Below are 20369 nucleotides of genomic sequence, written 5' to 3'. Positions count from 1 at the left end.
TTTTAAGGAAGGGGTTCCGGCACTTCCTAAACGCTCGATTATTTATTTTCTTTTTCTCGTTTGTTCAAGGTTAAAATACGCAAGTGTGCTGGCGCGATGGAATAAATGAGAAATACTCTTTTTGGAGACTGTACCCGCACGCTATTATCTCCTAGCGGTGTTTCAGAAGAAACATAGGCGTCGCCGTCGGCAATGCGATGAATGAACTTTAACGGAAAGCACTCTGTCACGTATACCATCAGCTACCGTGATGATCGTTTTACGTCTAGCGGAGCAGAGAAAGAAAACTATTCCCCCACCAAATTCACAGTTAACGTTTCCCCAGGAAAAAAAAGAAAAGTAACGTTTCTCAATTTTCTGCAAACCACTGTACAACCTGGTACTCGTAATGAACGCTCTTTTAAATAAAAATAAACGAATCCGGGATAATTGTGTCACATTTTTCTGAGCAGATAGCGAAAAATGGGGGTTTCTTAATTACAGGAGAAGCGTCGATGGAGAAAAGTAGAAGCGGATGATGACGATTGTAGCGGTAATTTCCTGGAGGTGTGCGAGCGTGGAAGTACAGTAAACGCAAAGATGAGGAAATGTGACGGTGATCGGTGTCCCCCGGGTATCTACGCCACTGGCTCGGCAAGTACCCCCTTGCTCTCCCTGTACGGAAAGTCTCTGCCCACCATGCCACGCTATGCCGTGCTGTGCTGCGCTGTGCTACGGTTTGCCGTGCCATCCTCAACCGCGTAGCGTGGCTAGTTGTTTCTTTTCTTTATTCCTTTGTCGGAAAGTCGGTGGCGAGTCTCGTTTTTAAGAGAAGAGTAGAGGGGAGGAGGCAAAAGGAAAACGACAACCGCTCAGCAGGGGCTGAGGAAGGAATGGTCGGGTCCGGGGACCCGAGGGAACGGGGGGCAGGGCCACGCAGCAAAGAGAATAAAACGTACCGTTCAAAAACTCAGTACAGACTAACCTCGAAATAAAGCCGACAACGCGCTCGGGAAACCGAGGCACGTCTATTAATAATAAACTGTTTTCAGTTAACTCTTCTTCTACGATCGTCCTCGAGTGGCCGATCGGTCTTGCGGGCAAGACGCACACCGGGGCCTTTTGCAACGATCCCATGCGAAACGCCTTCCGCCCGGCGCGTTCGGTTTGCGTTGTTATGTAATATTACGTATGAATAGCGCGTGTATCCAGCACCGCTAAGAATGCTGCTCGACTCTACAACAACAAAAAAAAAAAGAACATCTTGCTGCGCCTCCAAAATGAAAAGCGTGCGTCACTTCAAGCCTCGGATGGCGGGACTTGGGTCCCGTTTGACCCGGGGTTACAAGCGCTCCATATTAAATCTCTTCGGCTCGTTCAGGGAATCCTTGATCAGGTCATAGAAGGAGGTGTAGGAATCTGCAAAAGAAAATTGAGTCAGTATTTTCTTTATCATTCCGTAATTTTATTGCTTGGAAAATATAGATCTTACAAAATCCTGAAAAGTATGCAGAGCCATTTGTATTGTCAATCCTCGAAATCACAAAGTTTGAGGACTCATTGTTGAAGATAGAACACTATCTCCTTATTGTGGTAGCTGGTACGAATAGTCGAAGTAGACGTTGCAACACGGATAGAAGTGGAAAGCTCGGGCAAGTCTAGCTCAAATAATCTTGTGCACATGTCTGAGGCGCGTTGATTAATGACTAAGGGGTTGGTGACGCAAGAAGAGACGTTTCGGGGTGACCATTGGTTACCCTAATGACTAACGTTAAGAGATAAATGATTAGGAACAGTGGGACGAAGAAGTTGAGTCAGGCCAAACACACGGTTATCTGACGCTATTGATGGGAACCTTGTTTACTCTTGGGAAATTCGTGACTTTATTACAGGAAACGAAAATTTCGCTCGAGTTAACTTAAATATTCCGTCACTTGAACCATGTTATTTAATACCGATTATTTTTTCACAATACCGCAACGCTGCCATTATCTCGCGATGTCTCAATTTCTCGCTATCGAACGACTCTCCTTTCGTCGCCCAAACGTCAAACTAACAGCGATAGCGATCTTAATTCGATCAAACGTTCGTGATGTTTGCGATGCGTTCTACCGTGGATATTTGTTGACCGTACTACTATCGCCATAGTGCAGCAGGAAGTTAATAAAAACAGTTAGCCGATCACCGAACGGTAAAATGCTAAAGAATATTTTACAAGTTTACAAGATTTCTATATTTTCAAGCAAAATCACTGCCAATTAAATTGGAGCGTATTGAAAGCGGTTTCCTCGAATGAATCTTTAATTAGGAAAAACGACAATTTTATTCTTCACAGAATTTACGCTTCGATAAGTTCGTCAGAAAAACTGCCAACTCATATTTCCTGTAGGTTATCCAGCGTTTCTGATCTCGAGACGTTTTTATACAAACTTCCTGGGACAGGACTCCATTTTCACTTGAATAGACTTAATGCTAGGATCACTCCTAAGATCTCTCGCGCGACACGGTAAGATTGATGATAATTGAATTCGTCTATAGATTCGTTTCAAAGCAACGCGCGTGCCGTTTCATTGCAACTTTCATCAAATATTTATTTCACCGAAAGCGGCATGTACTCAATTATCCAGTATACATTCTAATTTGAAGAATAAGAATTTCTACAGATTTCCGTGCACTTTCTACCGCGACCGGTGTATGGATCGTTCTCCGGTCTTAGCGCCAAAGAGGCGGCGGCGGCGGCGGCGGTGGCTCAGAGATTCAAATTGACATTTAAGTCTAAACGCGTCCCCCTAAAATGTCATCTTTATCGCTGAAAATCTCGGAAACGGTCTTTTGTACGGCTCCCTCCGGGCCATCCGAAGGAAAACAGGAAGGAAGGTGGGGTGGAAGCCGTAGAGGGAAGGAGGAAATGAGAGAGGGTGAGAGGGTCCACGACCGGATCTTATAATTACGCTAATTAGGCAGTAACGCGTAAAAAGAGCGGCGCGAGTATTTATCGCGAGGTACCGTCGAAGGTACGAAGGTCGGCAAAGGAGGACGTCGCGCGACAGGATACGACAAGAAAGGCTATAATACAGTTTCGCCGCTAGCAGGCAGAGAGGCGGAGAGCGTACAGCGCGTCGAGCAAGAGGCGAATGCAACGTCGATGGCGGGAATAAGGCGATATCGTCGTCGATTTCACTGTGCTTTCGTCACGATCGTACGTCTAATTGCAATCAAAATCAAGGACACCGGGCAGTACGCGCACGACCCTGACTTCCCGAGTGACGAATACTCTCGTCGATAACCGCTTATCCGAGGCATCGCGACCCGTATCGGCTCCGATAATCGGCCACGCCGATTTCGCTGCTATCTAGCAATCTCTCTCTCTCCCGAGACATCTTTGTCTCCGATGACCTCTCATCCAGTGCTGAAACATCTGTCGCGTACGATTCCTAATCGCCAAGATTACGCGGCCCCACGGTAATTTTTGAATGCGCCTCGTGACGCAGAGGCAATTTGGTCCCCAAAGCTGGCCACCGTTCTTCTATTCGTTTCCACGCGGCTGAATTTTCTATTTTGCTATGATTTTTAACGGCTCCGAACCGCGGCAGGTGAAGAAGCTGGGATACTCTCGTTGGCAACGGAAGAAGAAACAAATTTGGAACACGAACGGGGGACTCGCCGACGGACTTTAGCCGCGCGTAGACGACTTCAGCGTAAAGATAGGGTACGGACAAAATTTTTGTAGTCGGGTTCGCCGAGTTTTCGGGGGCTAAACGGTGGACGGCGGCGTCGGAGCGGCCTGTCCCCGTGAAATTAGCTTATCCGGACTTGTCGGCACGGATCCCGTGGTGGGTGAGGCCCCGGGGCGGGCAATGGATCGCTGTCCAGGCGGGATGATCGTTATCGGCGTTTTCCGTTCCATTTTTCCGCGAGGGTGATAGACTGGGGGGAAGGGGGGCAGGGGGCAAAGAGCGTGTGCGGTTGCCAGCCGTCGGAGATTTTTCTCTCGTCGGGCCGGGGGTCTCGGAGCGTTTATGGGTACCTTTACCGGACGGATTCGTCGGAAGGAGAAGCCCTGCGCGACGCTTGGCGCGGCATGGAGCAGAGCGGAGCCGAGCTGAGCGGAGCCGAAGCTGAGCGAACCGAAGAGAAGCGGGACAGGGGAGGGTGTAAGAGAGAGCCTCGACTGGATTACGGGGCCGGCTGGGTCGTGGCGCGGGTGTGGTGGGGAGGGCGGAGGGGAAGAGGAAGCGGTCGGCGCGTTTGATCTCGGCCGCGGGCGCCGACAAAGCGTTCATCCACTCTCCTACAACGGCGTGCTGTCTGGCGTGCGGGAGCGCGACAATGCGACTAACCAAAGCACGCGAGAGAGACAATGGATAAAGCGAGCCAGCCGGGCTAAGGTAGCGTGATACGGAGTAAGAAGGAAGAGAAGCGGAAAGAGCTTGAGCAACAACGTCGGACGGACGGAATGGTGCGCGCTGCGCCGAGCCGCAGCCGATTGGGGGAAAGGGAGAAAAACAGAGAGACCGAGGAACGCATGGGACGACGCGACGATGGAGAGAACGAACGAGAGAACGAAACAAGAGAAACAGAGAGAGAGAGAGAGAGTGAGAGAGAGAGAGAGAGAACGGAACCCGTGCCGCGCCGTGTAGAGAGTCCCCGTGAAACCGACGAGGACCGAGCGCGTAGCTGAAGAGGGACCGCGAACATCACCGACACGGACGAACGGCGAAAGAGGAACGGGCAGAAAGAGTTGGCGGGACCGAGACAGCGCGACGAAACAAAACCGAGATGAATAGAGAGAGGGAACGAGAAAGAGGCATAGGAAGAGGGCAGGGGGTTGGAAGGATAGGGGAAAGGGGGAAGGGGAGAAAAAGATCCGAAGATCCGTTCCACGATCCGGTGTTCTGTCGCGCTCGCTTTAGCATGGCACAGCCACTCCCTGCCGGCCACACCAGCTTTGCTATTAATAAATAATGCTCCGTGATCCGCATTACAACTAAAGCGACTCGTTCTGCTCTCCCGGGTTTATTCTTGATCCCGAAATCTGGATACTCGCGGATACCGGGGCTCCGTCTCTTCCGTATCACGGGAGGATCGCGACCATCTTTCGGCGACGCTGAATGAATGCGCTCCGGGTTTGTTGGTCCCCAGCCCGCACGCTGTTCCGGGGAACGTGATGAACCGTCCCTCGAACTCATAGAGACGTTTCAGGGGCTTCTAATTCAGAGCATTTCGAGCGACGTGCCGCTCGCCGACGGACGCGGTTCACGGAAACCGCCGCGCCGGTCGCAGGCATCTCCGCGCGCGTTGCAACAACGTTATGGTATTCAGTTTTCTATCGATAATTAACTTTGTAGGCCGGTAGGTGCGAGAAGACGTTGAACCGATCACCAACTGTAACTTAACCAGTTAACTGTGTTCGACGAGTACACTCGTCACGAAGAAATGGCAATATTTTGTGTCATGACGAGTATACTCGTGAGAACAGCTATAATTCAAACAGCGGTTAATTTTTGCGACGCAACTTAGGTACACATTTTTCAAAGAGGTCGCAACGGCTAACTGGTTAAACAAGGTTCTACATGCACGTTTCATAATGTCGATCGGATACCGTTCATTCGTACGCGAATAAAGAAAATTCTGAATCGCCTACTCATATTTTGGAATTTATTTCTGAACTGTTACCCTATGTTGTACGCCGAACAGGGAAAATGATTGACCTAACGTTGGGTGGTGTCGGACTGCAGCAGGTTCGCGCGAATAAAAACCGACTGGTATCACCAAACTCACAATATCTTTTATTATTTGTAAAACGTTGATTCTCAATTCATCATGAACTTAAATCACAGGGGACATACAGATTGCACCAACCATCATCAACTCGTGTGGTTAATTGAAGAAAATTATGGAATAACGTATACATAAAGGAAACAGTACACAGTACGACAGATAAAAGGTTCTTTGTAAGTTCGTATTAGCCGTATAATTAGTTATCCGAGACTGTTTGTAATTAAAACGCTCCTAATGGTAGAATTGCGTATAAATTGTATAGAATAACTTCTAGAAAAATGAATCTCAAAAGGAATCGGGGTTTGCCTACTTGAAACACGTTTTCGATACAAACAATTCCGGTGTCTGTGTGTATGTGTGTGTGTGTGATTTTCGTTTCATTGCGATCTGGTCACTTGAATTTTTAGTACGAAGTAGGCCGCGCTCGATTTTAATTTACTTCCGATTCGATCTTGGTCGTTGATCAATACGAAACTTGAATCGAATTTCCTCGGGTGACAGACTGGTGAGGCAATATACAAGTCCCCAGCCAAGTGTATACAAACCGATTAAAGATTATTAAATTGAAATTAAATGATATCGGGAGGCAAATTTTCTTTGATATTACCCATTCAAAGGATACTAAGGTCACGCTTCGTTTTTGAAATGTATAATCATATTTTATATTAAAATTATTCGATGGTACGCGTGAAATTTGACAACTCAAAAGTATATGTTGAAACTTACAAAGAAAATAGAATGAATCGAGAGCGGAATATTTTCTGAATTTTTTTGTATTTTAAATTGATAATACGAAAGGAAATTCGTTTCGCTGAAAAAGTTTGCCTCCTTGAACCACTCGAAATCTTTTCTCTGTCTTTAATAATTATGATATAATCAGCTTCCACACACGTAGCTGGGACACACTAAAATCCTGTAAACATATCACCAAATTCTAAACGCTTTATACAAGTATCTTATAAACGAAAAAAAAAAATGAATAAAAACTACAAATCAGACAATAACATTAAATAAAATAATCAAAAATTGCCTTTTATAAACATTGATCCTTCATGATACATAAAAACTCCATTAAAAACATAGAAACGAAGAGTTTTCTGAAAAATCGATTCAATGGTCATATTGAAAACGATACTTCAAACTGAATAAATAGTTTAAATGTGGCTGATTCTTCTCATTTCGCAAACAGTGTTAAACGTTGATGAATACACGTAGCAATTTGCGCGATCTCGAAGGAAAATGGTTGCATTCTCGCAACGTATTTCAAGTATAGCCCGATATTTTCGCATGTGGGCTGTACATTTCATCTATGTAAATATTCATCCTTATAAGAATCATACTTAGAGATAATCGCTCGACCATTTTTTATTTTTTATTTAATCAGTATTTAAACGTCTATTCAAATGCGACACGCGTAATACGGTTTGTGTGCTTATTACATAATTAGAATGCAATCGTGACATTCAGATTAATTAGGGGCATACGCTGTAAATTCATTGAAGCAGTGCTGGAAGTCAAGCGAGAGCCAATAATCGATTTTATGCGTCTTAAGACAGATCTTGTCAGAGGAATACTGCTTAAAAAGATTTCAAACAATTGGCACAGTAAACTGACAATGATTTTTCAGATTTCCTCGAATTGGTACAAAACGGAAGACACTCGATATCACTATACGAAACATCCTTCTCGGTGAAAACCAGTAGCACCGTTGCGAAGTTAAGTACTTTGCGGATACCCCCAAAATTTTGACCACAGTAAATGATAACAATGTCGAAATCGGTTTTGGTGTTTTTGCAGATTCGTCGTTGAATCGATTTTTTATAGAATACACGAGAAAGATATTTCGGATGGTCACGCGAAGTGTCTTATGTGTTCACTTAAAATATAAGCATAAATTCATATTGCGATTAAAAATTCGAATTTTTACGATATCGTAGAAATAAATCGTATCACGAGGTAGTTGAGATCTCATTGAACGCAATACTTTAAACCAGTGTGTCCCAAATTCGGGCATAAAGTTTTCATACTTTCATGAGAAACTATTTGTACTTTGAATTTCAAATACACTCGCATGCAGCAAACACATCTTTGGCTTTCTCAATATGATCGTTCTCGAAAAATCCGACATGAAAAAATAACATTTTGTACACGAACAACGACAAAACGACGCTTACAAAAAAATTTGGGATTGAACTGGCTTAAATGATACATTTGTCGCGTACAAAAGAAAGAAAAAAATCAACACGGTTCTCCAATTTGATTCGTGTACAAGCGACAGATGATTTTCGTGGTGAATGATCTACACAGTATGTACATTCAAATTTTCAATCCATGGAATTGGACATATATAGATTCAAGGATTCTCAACAAACATCAGCCCGCACGCAAATGCATCGTTGCTTTTCGATTCAGTTTCCTTCATACTTATTTCGTCTTAGACATTAGAAGTGGCTCGCGAGAAGAATATCGAGAGCTGTATTTATACGCGTCGTGAAATTGATCGCCTCTCGAAACAATAAAGTGCAGATTGACTTTGAAATTCATTTATATATGTTACATGTCTCCCATAGACGCTGGATGATGACGTTCATCGTTACTTTGCACCGTCCTCCGAATTACTTTGATATCATACAACTAATTCCCGGAAAGAAAATTGATTGTTGCTTCAGAAGCAAAAATGATTCGATATAACAATATAAGCAAATTTCTCGGTCTTCGTCGTTAGAATTTTTCCTTTTACTAAATTTATACATTACGTTTGCGTTATATTTTAAATTTATACATTATGTATGTGTATATTTAAATACAATATGCAATGGACCAATGACAGGATTGGTATCTTATTCATCTCCCATCTCGTGAATTAAATCCATTTGTTAACCATTTAATATAATAATTATCCTATTTCCAATAGAAGTCGATATGCCTAATCGCTTAAACGGCATCCTTCTGTTGTTATCATGTTGTGTAAGCTTATGAAATATATGTACATCGGTACATGGGTTCGGTGACTGTTGAAAACAAAAGACGAGGTTTTGCAATCGTTCATTGCAACACGCAATAAGTAAGTGAGACACTCTACCAAATGAATAAGATACATTAGCCTTCAAGATTCCAAACGCTCGTAAATTTTTGTATTCATTTTCACAATTTCGATTACCTAATCTTTATTATGTACATACGTAGATAAAATCATGTAAGTGAGAAAACTACTTTCTCGTTTTATGTTTGTGCATGTTCAACGGCCGATGCATAAAGGTAAGTGCACACATCTCCGGAGACAGAGTTCTTTCGATTATAAAAAGCATTGTAACTTAAATCGATACGAATCGTATTTGGTTTCATGAAAAACCAAAGGCATTTTATACTTTTATCTTATCGTTTACGTAATATAACTCGTTAAGGTATTTTACTGTATCGCTGTAACGAAGAAAAAAGAAAAAAAAAAAGAAATACATGTCTCGATACCTTCGTTCAATGTACAATATGCAATAAAATGACATTATAATAAATCCCCTTTTCTTAATTACTGACACAAATTTGTATACCCAATAATACATTTCGACACAATAGAAACTATAAACTACGTTAAACTATAAGAATTTAGATTTGGTGAAATGTAAATCATAATCATCTATCTCTCGGTAAATATACACTTTGTCCATAATCTTTGAAAAATAAAATAATACATAGATAAAGCATGTTTATACATTTTTCATCCAGACTTATCAGAGTAAATAAGTGCTGCTATTTATCTTTTACTTGTAAAGAAAGGAATATAATAATATGTTTAAGTGGCTAAATTATAGTCTGACACCACCGCAATTAATCAACATGATTCTCTCGATTCTTTTTTTTTCCCCTATAACAACGAATCACGCTAACGATTCATTGGTTACAAATGATTCGAAAATAAACTATAATTTAACTTTATATCTTTATTTTTTTTTAGCCATAAGATTTTTCATTTTATGAATCCGTGGATTCAATAACAGGACAAGGATTTACAGTTGAGGGCACTTTTTTTCTCTGCCTGTCTTTAATAATAGGCGCTGGACCATTCTGTATGCTATTTTTTAAACAGCAAGGATTCAGCGTAATGTACAGATATTGTACTTCTCTAAATCTATCGATCCATAACTTGGAGATCGATAATTCACGGATTGTTCTCATCCTCTGGTACTCTAGCCACTTTTCTGTTTTAATCTTTTCGTAGAGTACGCGCAAGCCCCAGACATATATATTTGTACATAGCTATCATATCCAATGGAAAGTGTACATTTAAACTCAACTGAATCACGTACAGTTCATTCACAACATCAAAAATAGACTATTGCAAGAGTGCATTAGCATGTGACACCCTGTAGATAGTTATTACTCAACCAAGGTACCGTTCTCATCATACATTCCGTGACTTTCTTCTCCTGTAGGGGAATCTGAAACGTAGACGATATGTACAAATTTTGTATGATATCACAATATCACTCTTATAAGTCTCTGAGTCTTAGATTTCTTTTTTTCTTTCATCAATTAAATGCGACTTGCCGCACAGTTATATAAATTGTTGATCCCACATTGTTGGACTATAATATAATGCAGCACCTGATAGATATAAGAATCTTGAGATCATATTATATTACATTACAAATTGATCGCAATTTTTAAAGAGTGTACTACGTGTACATATTGCCTACGGTACAGACTCTGTTCTAGGTGTAACACAGGAAAAACGCGTGAATTACGTTAATCTTATGTTCGACCGCGTGGCTTTTTTCGAGAAGCTGTCTCTTCGCTTGATTGAATACCTGTCGTGGCAGCCATGCGTTTCGGGCGTCCCGCTGTCTTATTACTCTGTTGCGTGTTTTGTGCAGTCGCTGGAAACCAAGTAACGGTACACAATGATTAGAAAATAAATTATAAAAGAAAGCCTAAATACATTGAAGTCAATAAACAAGACGGATTATTACCACGTTGTTTTGTCCTGGACATCGCACTCGTGTTGTTGTTACTCGGTTGTTTTGTGCTCTTCTTATTTTCACTCTTCTTCGCATCGGCATTATTTTTTGCTCCGTCCGCAGACGGTACCGCGTTAGTACTGACGGTTACGCTAGCACTGGCGGGAGCAGTAGCAGATGTAGCAGCAGCCTCATTTTCAGACTTCGTGTTTCTGTTTAGCGCCCTTTCTGCTCTACTCGAACCCTTTGCTACGGACTTAGCAATGGCCAAGGCTTTGACGGTCCGCTTCTTGGAGCGACTCGATTTCGGAGATTTCTTCTCCGATTCCTCTTCAGGTGCTTCATTCTCGGAAGAGCTCTCGGTTCGTTTCGATTTTTTACGCAAACTTTGCTTCTGTTTGTGTGAGTTGTGACTTTTTCTTCTCTTCAATTGTGACTCATCCTTGTAGAGTGAAAGGTCAACTGCGGATAAGATTATAGAGTTTCAATTTTGCGATAAACAACAATTGAGTTACTACTACTTTATTTCGCGTTCGCAATAATAAAGTACATTGAGAACTGATAACAGACTTTTTTCTTGGTAAGAAGAAATATATACTAACGTCCATCCGGGTGTTCTTCTGTTACCCGAGGTTTTTCGGATACGCCGGCCTCTACGTCAATTGCTCGTTTTAAAATATTCTCTGTACGCAATAATTCTATCTTGGTTAGTTGATATTTATTTTTATCAACTTTGTTCAAATTTAAATTTGTTAATATACAATCGAAGTCTGGAATTGTAAAAAGAAGAGGATTCGATACATGTGCATGTTTTATGTTGTCCATTGTAAAATAAGAATTATCAGTACTATGATAAGGAAACAAGATACAAATTTTTTACAAAATTACCTATAAAATCATAAAAGTCAGGTGAATATATTTCTCCATTATTTTTGTCTTGAGAAAGCCAACGTATACGAATTCGTCTGCTTGACTTATATATATTTTGCATTGCTTGACATACATAAAAGCTCCCTTCCGCATTTCTCACAGCCAAAAATTCATTTCTGATAACACATATTAGTAAAAATTAATGAATATAGAATACTTAAAAAAAACATTGGTCATAGTTTTCTTATATTCACATGAAAATTAATAGAATTCGAAATTTCTATACACATTTTTCATTACAGTGTATTTCGTATGTACTTCTATAAAAAGATTAATTACACATTCTTTTAAAATACAGAAGTTTCACTCACTTGTAGAATACTATAAGTTTGTCATCAGGAGCCTTTGATGGCGGTAGCTTGTTTAAATTCTTGACAATTAATGCAATTTCCGGTAAGGGACTCTGATAAGGCTGTGTCTGAGTTCGATTACGTTTTGGCTTACTTGCTCCGTCTGAAGATACCTGTGACCCTTTCAAATCCTTCAATTCCCTCGACTTCCTTTTATTGGCTTTTGGTGAACCAGTAACTTTTGTCTCAACCTTTGGTGGGTTATTTGATTGCACTGTTGCAGAATTATCTGCTGTGACCTTCAGATTTTGAGCCATGGCCTTTGTCTTCTGATTATCAGGTTTTGTCGGTGCATCGTCTGGTTTATGCACAGATATTTCCTTTTTCACGGGTGCACTGACTGGCATTCCGTCAGATTCTTTCGAACCGTTATTTACAGAAGCTTTCTTTTCTTCAACTTTGTTTGGTAGTGGTGGACATAAGGCTAAAGCAACATATGTATACATTCAGATATATATATATATATCTCCCTTATGCATCGAATTGTTAAAAAATCGCAATATTTTTCAATAATTTCTTCTATAATTTTTGTCTTATATTTATTTATAAAATTAATAAATGCAAACTACCGAGCACAAATAAAACATGGAAAAATTGTCTACATACAAAATTAATTAAAAACATGAACCAATCACCAAGCTTTACTAACCAGGAAAGTCTAAACCCATAGAGGTCATCTCTTGCTCTGTTTGAATCTCTCTCTGCGAGCCCTGTGCAGGATTATCTGGACTTAGATTGTTGTTTCTATTAGATTCGCTTTGCTTGATAGCAGCAGACATAGTCTGCTCTGTATCGGTTTTAATAATTTCTACTCCATTTGGAATCAATTTGTCCAAGTCCGATTCTTTTTCAGAATTACCGCTGACGTACGGCGGTGTCTGATATACAGAGGGTCTGTGATCTTGCACTAGACTCAACGGTTGACTGGGTGGTTGCAACGTGACATAGCTTAACCCAGTTCCAGGTAAAGGTTTCATGGCTCCTGGCTCCGAGCCTGATACAACCTTTTGCGCCATCGCATTCATCGGAAGAATGGAGTGACTGGTAGATGTTGGAGAGGTACCTACTCCAGGTATCGTTGATTTTAAGGCCGATGCACTCATTTTGCACTGATTAAATACGTCTCTCTAAATGCTTATAAAAAATCATTAACCATTAAACGGACCCTCATTACGCACAAATACGATACATAAGCAACTTGTGTGACAGTTGAAATAAACATCAGGTTATATATAAACAATGCTACAGTATCAATAATTGTTGATACAAAAAAGGTTACAAAGAAATGAAGAAATTGTAGAAACTATCTTGGTGATAGGAGAAACACAATCTATGGTTTGGTCATTCGAATCGGTGAAACAACAAACAATTAAAATGAAATAAACGAAAGAACGAGGTTGAAAGAGATACAAGAGACTAAAACACGAGAAGAAAATATTGTATTAGTACGAAAAAACGAGGGAGAGTGCAAGGAAAAGTTGGGGCACAGAGGGTGGCTGCGGAGGGAGGGGGTAATTAGAGGAGTAAACATAAACACGAAGGAAACTCTCAGTGATTTAAAATTTTGGGAATATGCGAAGAACTCACAGAATATACTCGACGGTAAACAGCAACGTATAATTACCTCGACGTTATCAAGTCCTGAATATGGATATATATTCCCTTACTAAACTTCCACGGATTGTTGACCACTGCGCGTTAACACACGGTTAACTCATTTTCCCACACACTTCCTTGACGCGTGAACGCTTTTTCTCAGCTAACATTTCATCCGGCATACACACAGCATAGTCAATTTACCAAAGATATTCACTTAACTTACCGAATTCTACAAAACAAAACGATAAAGGCTTGCGCGCTATAGAAAGCCGTGATTTTACCCGCACGAAAAAAACAGGAATGCCAGACGTTAGATGGCGTCGGTTCTTGGACGCCATGTGTGGCGCAAACTTGATTTTATATGCATTCTGATTGGCTCCAAAGCAATCGCTCGAAATCTCTTTTGTGATAAGTTCTATTAAAATATAAAAATCACATGAGAGAATATTTGTATATTCGGTCGTTTTTTCTTTTTTTTTTATCAACATTTACACGTAAATTTTTTCCATGAAAATTTGTCGAATTTATCGAAATTCCTTGACAGAGACATTAAAAATTACGAAATACACATTGTCTTTTTATATTCAATTATTATAATGCGAATAAGATTTTTTTTTTCAAATGTAATCTCATGCTAATGAATATTTCTTTCAGTATTTTCAAATGAATAATCATAATTTAAATAAGTAATATAATTACCGTAGTTTTTCTATCCAATTAGGGTGATGTGTAATTATTTTGCATTATTTTTCAGTTATATCTAATTCAGTAAAATGTAGGTTAAATATCTTTATGCTTCCAGTAGATGCTAATACTTAATTTTTATATTAGCGCTTGATATTTATTTTTATTTGTTAACACTTTTATAGAAGCATATCTATGACAAATAATTTAAGATTGTTTTATTTAACAACTATTATCCACTATTTATAGATAATATTCACTATCTATCAGTAATTATAATACGTAATTATAAACCTAATTGTTGTACTTCTCCGAAAGTTTATATGAAATTTGTCTCTTTATTATACTCGTCACGCAAAGAAAGAAAATTAATAGCAATAAAATGTATGATTCGTGTCTTCGTTCTTTTCTTCGGTGCATGTTTATTGCTTACGCGCCATTTTAAGCTACGAAATTGAAAATGGCCTTAAGATGTGTTTGCTAACGTAAACAGACGCGATAAAAAATAGCATTGCAAATTTTTCTTAAATATCACTACAATTATATAACGCGTCTCTACTTCTACATATATACGTATATATATATATGTTTACACGATTGTAACTGCAATTTTTATCTCGTACAAATAGATCAGGATCCATGGAAGGAGTTATCGCACACAAGCAACATTCTTACTACGATGTCATAGCCATATATATTTATATAGATAAGCCAATCAGATGTAATCTAAGTTCGACGTCACTCTGGCCAAAAAATTTGAAACAGCATGTTTACTGTACCATTTTTGTACTTGAGTGATATTTAATTTTTTCCAAAATTTTGTACTGTAACTTACAAAACAGCCATGTTGTAATGTTTACTTACACCAGCGCGAACTAGATGAAGATATGTCCATGAAACGAACATATATACTTACTTATTTCGTATCACTAAAGAATTGAACTTTAGACCATTATCATCGAATGAAACCCGCCACGTATAAGAGAGGTTGAGCAGGTCTATACATACTTCACAATAAATGTTCCGAAAAAGAATTCATTATAATTTGTGATTGTACGATATATCGATCTGTTTATTAGTTAACGATGGCGCGAGTGCTTGTAGGAGTGAAGAGAGTTATCGATTATGCAGTTAAGGTACATTTTAATAATATGTTCATAGCTATAGAAAGTTATATGTGAATACTATTGACATAGTTCGATTATTTAATGTTGTCATTGAAATTTATATTTCAACAAATTCGTGAAGTTATTAAATACTTGATACCATAACAAATGTCATAGATTGTTATCCATAAAATGCAATATTAAATATAATTGTATCTTTTTGTATTGTTTTCTCTTTAATTTTTTTTTTCAATTTCAGATACGTGTGAAGTCAGATAAAACAGGTGTTGTAACAGATGGAGTGAAACATTCGATGAATCCTTTCGATGAAATTGCAATCGAAGAAGCTGTACGAATGAAAGAGAAGAAATTAGTTGAAGAAATAATTGCAGTTTCGTGTGGACCATCACAGTCTCAAGATACATTAAGAACTGCCCTTGCAATGGGTGCTGATAGAGGGATTCACGTTGAAGTGTCTGGACCCGAGTATGAAACTTTACAACCCTTTCATGTTTCGAAAATTTTAGCAAAATTAGCTCAAGATGAAAAAGCAGATCTAGTTATTGTTGGTAAACAAGCCATAGATGACGATTCCAATCAAACTGCACAAATGATTGGAGGCATTTTGGACTGGCCGACTGGAACATTCTGCTGTAAAGTATGTTGAAAGTACTAAAATTGAAAATCATATGTAAAAATAATTTTGAAATAGTAATACAATCTTTTTTACATTAGGTTGAGAATAACAATGGTGAGCTAACAGTGACACGTGAAATTGATGGAGGCTTGGAGACCATTAAAATGAAAACACCGGCAGTTTTGAGTGCTGATCTCCGTCTTAATGAACCACGCTATGCTACCTTGCCAAACATTATGAAAGCTAAGAAGAAACCAGTAAAAAAGATGACCCCAAAAGATTTGGGTGTTGACACTACTGCCAAAATTGATATATTATCAGTTGAAGAACCACCAGTTAGGCAAGCTGGTACTATTGTACCAGATGTTGATAATTTAATCGCAAAACTAAAGGAAAGTGGACATGTCTAATAATGTACTATAGTTAAATGTATTGATAGATTTATCTCATTGTCTTTGTACTCATTACATTTTTATTAAATGTTACTGTATATAGAACAGTTTTTTATACATCGTGAGATGTTGTATCTTATATTTGAATAAATTTTTATCGCATAAAGTAAAGCAGTAGGTCCCCTTATGATATAACTATATTCATAATAAAATATTGTAACATTTTATATATTTATATGTTTCTTTGGTAAATAACAACACTGTCTTTTCTACATTGTTTTTGTACTTCTATATTTTCACACAGTATTCACACACTATCTACTTCTGCTAGTGCTCAGAATATGTGTGAAGAGATGCTTTTCAATATCATTAGTTTTTAAGAATTTCTATGCACATAAATTTTTTATAACAGCGAAGTAATCCTTTAGCAACCATGCTAGTAATAAATCTTAGATCTTATTAAGGTTTTATGGTTGCAAAATATACGTAACATTATATGTCACTTCCATTCTATATATAATGGTATTTTCAAAATACATATAGATCCAAAAATTTTAATGCACAGTCAATTGACAAGTTACTTTAACTATTCTTAATTAGTACCGTGTAATTTGATTTGAAAGCACAGTCTAACAAAAATGAAATTAGTAAAATTCTCTCATCACAAGTTGGATATACCGCGTGTATACTGTTTTAGGAAATACTTTTTAAACATTAAATACGAAACCTATGACAAAATATTTCTCTATTAGCTATTATATTGAAATATGGAATTCATACAATCTTTATCAAGATTGAAGTACAAATTATTCTATATCCTTTTCGAGAGAAAAGGAAGAATCAAATGCCAATACCCGTATCATTTCCGTATGAAACTTTGAACAATAATAACTTATCGTTTTCAATGTATCATTGATTATAAATAACCCAACCCAAAAAGTTATATCATAAATATTCATCATCTCTTTGAAAGTATTTTGTATAAATTAAAAAGCTACAAAGAAACTTATTAGGTCACAAAACTTAAAATAATATTCATCTTTTCATAATAGTACTTTCCAGTCAAATCTAGTATTACTAGTATGCGTGATAGGTGGAAACGGTGGCGGATGAATTTGCCAACCATCTAACCCTTCACGAGCTGTCAGGCACGCTAAATATGGTACTCTTTGTACTAATCTAGTTACTTCAGCAGCTGGTGGTACCCTACCACCTGTTAATTGTCTAGTACAAGCTGCTAATGAAGCTGCATGAGCTACTATTAATATATTTCCTACAGTACTTTCAATAATTCGTTTAATTAACTCGTAACTTCGTTCGTAATACTGTGCTGCATTCTCTTTTAACGGAAGCTCTTTTGCTTTAATCACTGGGTCGTAACTTTTGTCTATGTTAAACCCTGCCTTTATCAATTCTTCAGATGTCATCCAAATCGGTATACCGTTTGGGTACCATGCCAACCATTCTATCAGACCCGGCTCTATTTTCATTGGCACATTTGAATTAAACCCCTTCAAAATATGGGCCAATGTTTGTATACACCTCAACGACGGCGAAGTAAAAGCTACATCTATTTTAATACTAGAAGATTTCATTGCTTCTCCTACCAAGCTTGCTTGCATTTCACCTACAGTTGTCAAAGGACTATCGTTTTGGAAGTCCTGTATATTTCTCGATGGAATTTCCTTTGGCATGTTCAAGTCTCTTCGAACGTAAGAGCCATTTGATTCAAAACAGTAGGGAATCCATGCTCCAAATGTAAAATCTACCCTTTCCCCATGGCGACATATAAAAATTTGCCTTGCAGAAGGTAAAACTGCTTCAGAGGCCTCAAGCTGTATAAAAAGGAAAATGTTAGGAGTGAAATCTTGTATAGTATACTTAATGTAGGTGTGCGAGAACCGAGATTCCCTAGAATAATCCTGAAAATTCTCAGCAATTTCGGTATATTCAAGAATTTTTGGGTTTTCGCACATCTTTAATACCTAGTAGAATAAAAAGTAATGTGATTTACTGGTTCAGTAGTTGTCGGTAATCCATCAGGACAATCTGTAGAATCATTTGCTAACAATACTGGTGGTTTTCGCGTTAAAGGTATTTCATCTTTTTCTAATGTTTCACTTTTATTATCTGTGAGTTGTATGGTAGTGTGCAAAGTCCACGAATCAGATTGAGCCGTTCGTTTTGTATGGTTCAAAGGCAGATGACCCGACGTACCAGTTAACCAGGATATGCCTTCTACTCGACCATCTGTGGACAAACTACACGCCCCTTCTGGGATGTATATGTAGTCTCCCACCCTCAATTCTAATTCATCGTATTCTCTCGGCACATACGCATGTGTCACTTGATGTACATGTGCATTTTGCAGCCTCGAATCTCTAGAATACAATCTAAGTTCCCAATTAGCCGATGATGTTAGCGTTAGCTTTTCTACCATTGAACGAAGCTGTTGGTACAGGTTGCTAGGAAACTGATAGATTAAAGTCAGGTGGAATGACTTTACTCGCGGCTTTGCAGAGATGCCCATGCTTGTGAGCTTATTTACATATCGAAGAGCAATGTTCTCCAGCCATGCTGCATTGAAATCTTTGACAAAGAGACCCATAAAATTGGGGGAGATATATGTCTCTAGTTCAATGTGGTTGGATAATTCATCTTGATTAACTATGTTTTCAAGGGCATTCACCAACTCTTCCGTCGATTCATCTGGGGCCTGTAAGCAAAACTGTTATGTTTTTTCTTGTTTGCGATTAAGTTACGTAGATAACAATATACTGTACCTTGAAGAACGACACAAGCGTAATATGTGGCATGTAGTTATGTGCTCTATTCCACATTAACTCTCTGCTTTCGGACCAAAATCTCTTGAGTTGCTCAGCCAATGCACCTGTTGGACATACATATAGAACATATTCCCTTTGCGTATCACAATTCAAAGTTGGGTCTGCAACATGAGCCACTATCCAATCAGATGCCAATTGAACACCTCGATGTCCTGTAGCAGCCAATGCCTTCTCCCTGTAATGAAACAATATTTATTGTAGCTATTGTTTAAGCTATTGTAAAAGTAGCTATTGTAAAAGATGTAAACACTGTATGAGTCAATATTGTGTAATGTATGCAATGCATTGTTTTATAGAAGTAAAAGAAAGTGAATGACTTGAAGATTACTGCTACTGATGACTTCAGACATCAAAGTTGAATATGAATGGCTGAACGTAAATCATTGTAGTAGAAAAAGTAAGATAGTAGTGATACTTAAAATTTGACAGCTGCTTGTTTACAATGCACAGTGGTGAACGTTCATCAAGGTTCAGGCAAACACAACGAAAGAGCAACACTGTTTTACGAATGTAATATATGGTACTCACGCTCGGTGTTTAGGAAAGCCCATCTGCAACAGCGTTTGCAATGGGGTCAGGTGTTGTTTTGAAATTTTCGTTGGAGTTGGATTTTTCCGTGGCGGTAACGTCGCCATGACGGTACATTACATTCGATAGATGCTACCAACATCGCTGCAACGAACGCTCTACAGGAGTACATGAAATTTAAAATGGAAATATGTATTCTTGCCATATTATCACCTGTTAACGTAGAAAGCAGTAATACAGAATATAGTCTTCGGTATTTTTAATCTATTAAAATAGACGACATGCTGGTTTCGTTTTAAATGCCGAAAAAGAAAATATATTAAAGGTTTTCAGCTTTCATAAATTTCAAATAGTTGTAGAATAAGAAATAAATTATGTTACTGAATGTATTCAAAATACAGTAGCTTTCATTCACTTTCCTTTTATTTAAACATATATCTACCTTATTTCTTTAACGCAGTTTTTTGACATATTTTAATGTTACTGATTTTACACTTACTTTGACGTCCGCCATTTTGAATATTATTTCAAATAAATGATCGAACTTACCTACTTACTTATGAATTGAAAACTTATTTTATC

The 20369-nt window shown here is 38.6% G+C and overlaps 3 protein-coding genes across 6 annotated transcripts; 1 reads left to right on the top strand and 2 right to left on the bottom strand.

The window, feature by feature from the left end:
- Positions 1-5746: 5746 nt before the first annotated feature.
- On the bottom strand, positions 5747-15315 carry LOC143356085 (uncharacterized). 4 transcript variants are annotated; one of them, XM_076791476.1, is made up of 8 exons: positions 15195-15315; positions 13620-14009; positions 12645-13129; positions 11957-12419; positions 11604-11761; positions 11318-11485; positions 10728-11177; positions 5747-10634 (listed from the first exon to the last, which is right to left on the bottom strand). In XM_076791476.1, exons 3-8 carry the CDS (start codon positions 13096-13098, stop codon positions 10510-10512), a joined length of 1818 nt encoding a protein of 605 aa, XP_076647591.1. In that variant the 5' UTR covers positions 13099-13129; positions 13620-14009; positions 15195-15315; the 3' UTR covers positions 5747-10509. The 4 variants fall into 4 exon arrangements, with proteins under 4 accessions (XP_076647591.1, XP_076647592.1, XP_076647593.1 ...); XM_076791477.1 differs by lacking the exon at positions 15195-15315 and adding an exon at positions 15114-15129 and having other exon boundaries at positions 13620-13823; XM_076791478.1 differs by lacking the exon at positions 15195-15315 and having other exon boundaries at positions 12645-13122; positions 13620-14076.
- On the top strand, positions 15274-16687 carry Etfb (Electron transfer flavoprotein beta subunit). Its single transcript, XM_076791502.1, has 3 exons — positions 15274-15414; positions 15644-16042; positions 16120-16687. The coding sequence occupies exons 1-3, from the start codon at positions 15364-15366 to the stop codon at positions 16429-16431; spliced, it is 762 nt and encodes a 253-aa protein (XP_076647617.1). The 5' UTR covers positions 15274-15363; the 3' UTR covers positions 16432-16687.
- Positions 16688-16842: 155 nt separating this feature from the next.
- Epp (Ecdysteroid phosphate phosphatase) lies at positions 16843-20041 on the bottom strand. The gene is made up of 4 exons (XM_076791474.1): positions 19788-20041; positions 19197-19434; positions 18428-19129; positions 16843-18248 (listed from the first exon to the last, which is right to left on the bottom strand). The coding sequence occupies exons 1-4, from the start codon at positions 19892-19894 to the stop codon at positions 17457-17459; spliced, it is 1839 nt and encodes a 612-aa protein (XP_076647589.1). The 5' UTR covers positions 19895-20041; the 3' UTR covers positions 16843-17456.
- Positions 20042-20369: the final 328 nt, after the last annotated feature.

The sequence above is a fragment of the Halictus rubicundus genome, chromosome 8 (genome assembly GCF_050948215.1).
Source record: "Halictus rubicundus isolate RS-2024b chromosome 8, iyHalRubi1_principal, whole genome shotgun sequence".
Classification (NCBI taxonomy): Eukaryota; Metazoa; Arthropoda; class Insecta; order Hymenoptera; family Halictidae; genus Halictus; species Halictus rubicundus.
The sequence above is the reverse complement of the archived record's forward strand: the minus strand, read 5'-3'. Positions and strand labels throughout refer to the sequence as shown.

Bases quoted from the DNA above. Each gene is read 5' to 3' on its own strand.
- LOC143356085 (XM_076791476.1), bottom strand. From the start codon at position 13,098: ATGAGTGCATCGGCCTTAAAATCAACGATACCTGGAGTAGGTACCTCT. The intron at 12,420-12,644 runs GTTAGTAAAGCT...ATGTTGCTTTAG, and splicing joins TATGGGTTTAGACTTTCCTG to CCTTATGTCCACCACTACCA. The intron at 11,486-11,603 runs GTAATTTTGTAA...TTACAATTCCAG, and splicing joins TGACTTTTATGATTTTATAG to ACTTCGATTGTATATTAACA.
- Etfb (XM_076791502.1), top strand. From the start codon at position 15,364: ATGGCGCGAGTGCTTGTAGGAGTGAAGAGAGTTATCGATTATGCAGTT. The intron at 15,415-15,643 runs GTACATTTTAAT...TTTCAATTTCAG, and splicing joins TTATCGATTATGCAGTTAAG to ATACGTGTGAAGTCAGATAA. The intron at 16,043-16,119 runs GTATGTTGAAAG...TTTTTACATTAG, and splicing joins CTGGAACATTCTGCTGTAAA to GTTGAGAATAACAATGGTGA.
- Epp (XM_076791474.1), bottom strand. From the start codon at position 19,894: ATGGCGACGTTACCGCCACGGAAAAATCCAACTCCAACGAAAATTTCA. The intron at 19,435-19,787 runs GTGAGTACCATA...GTTTCATTACAG, and splicing joins GGCTTTCCTAAACACCGAGC to GGAGAAGGCATTGGCTGCTA. The intron at 19,130-19,196 runs GTACAGTATATT...TTTTGCTTACAG, and splicing joins CGCTTGTGTCGTTCTTCAAG to GCCCCAGATGAATCGACGGA.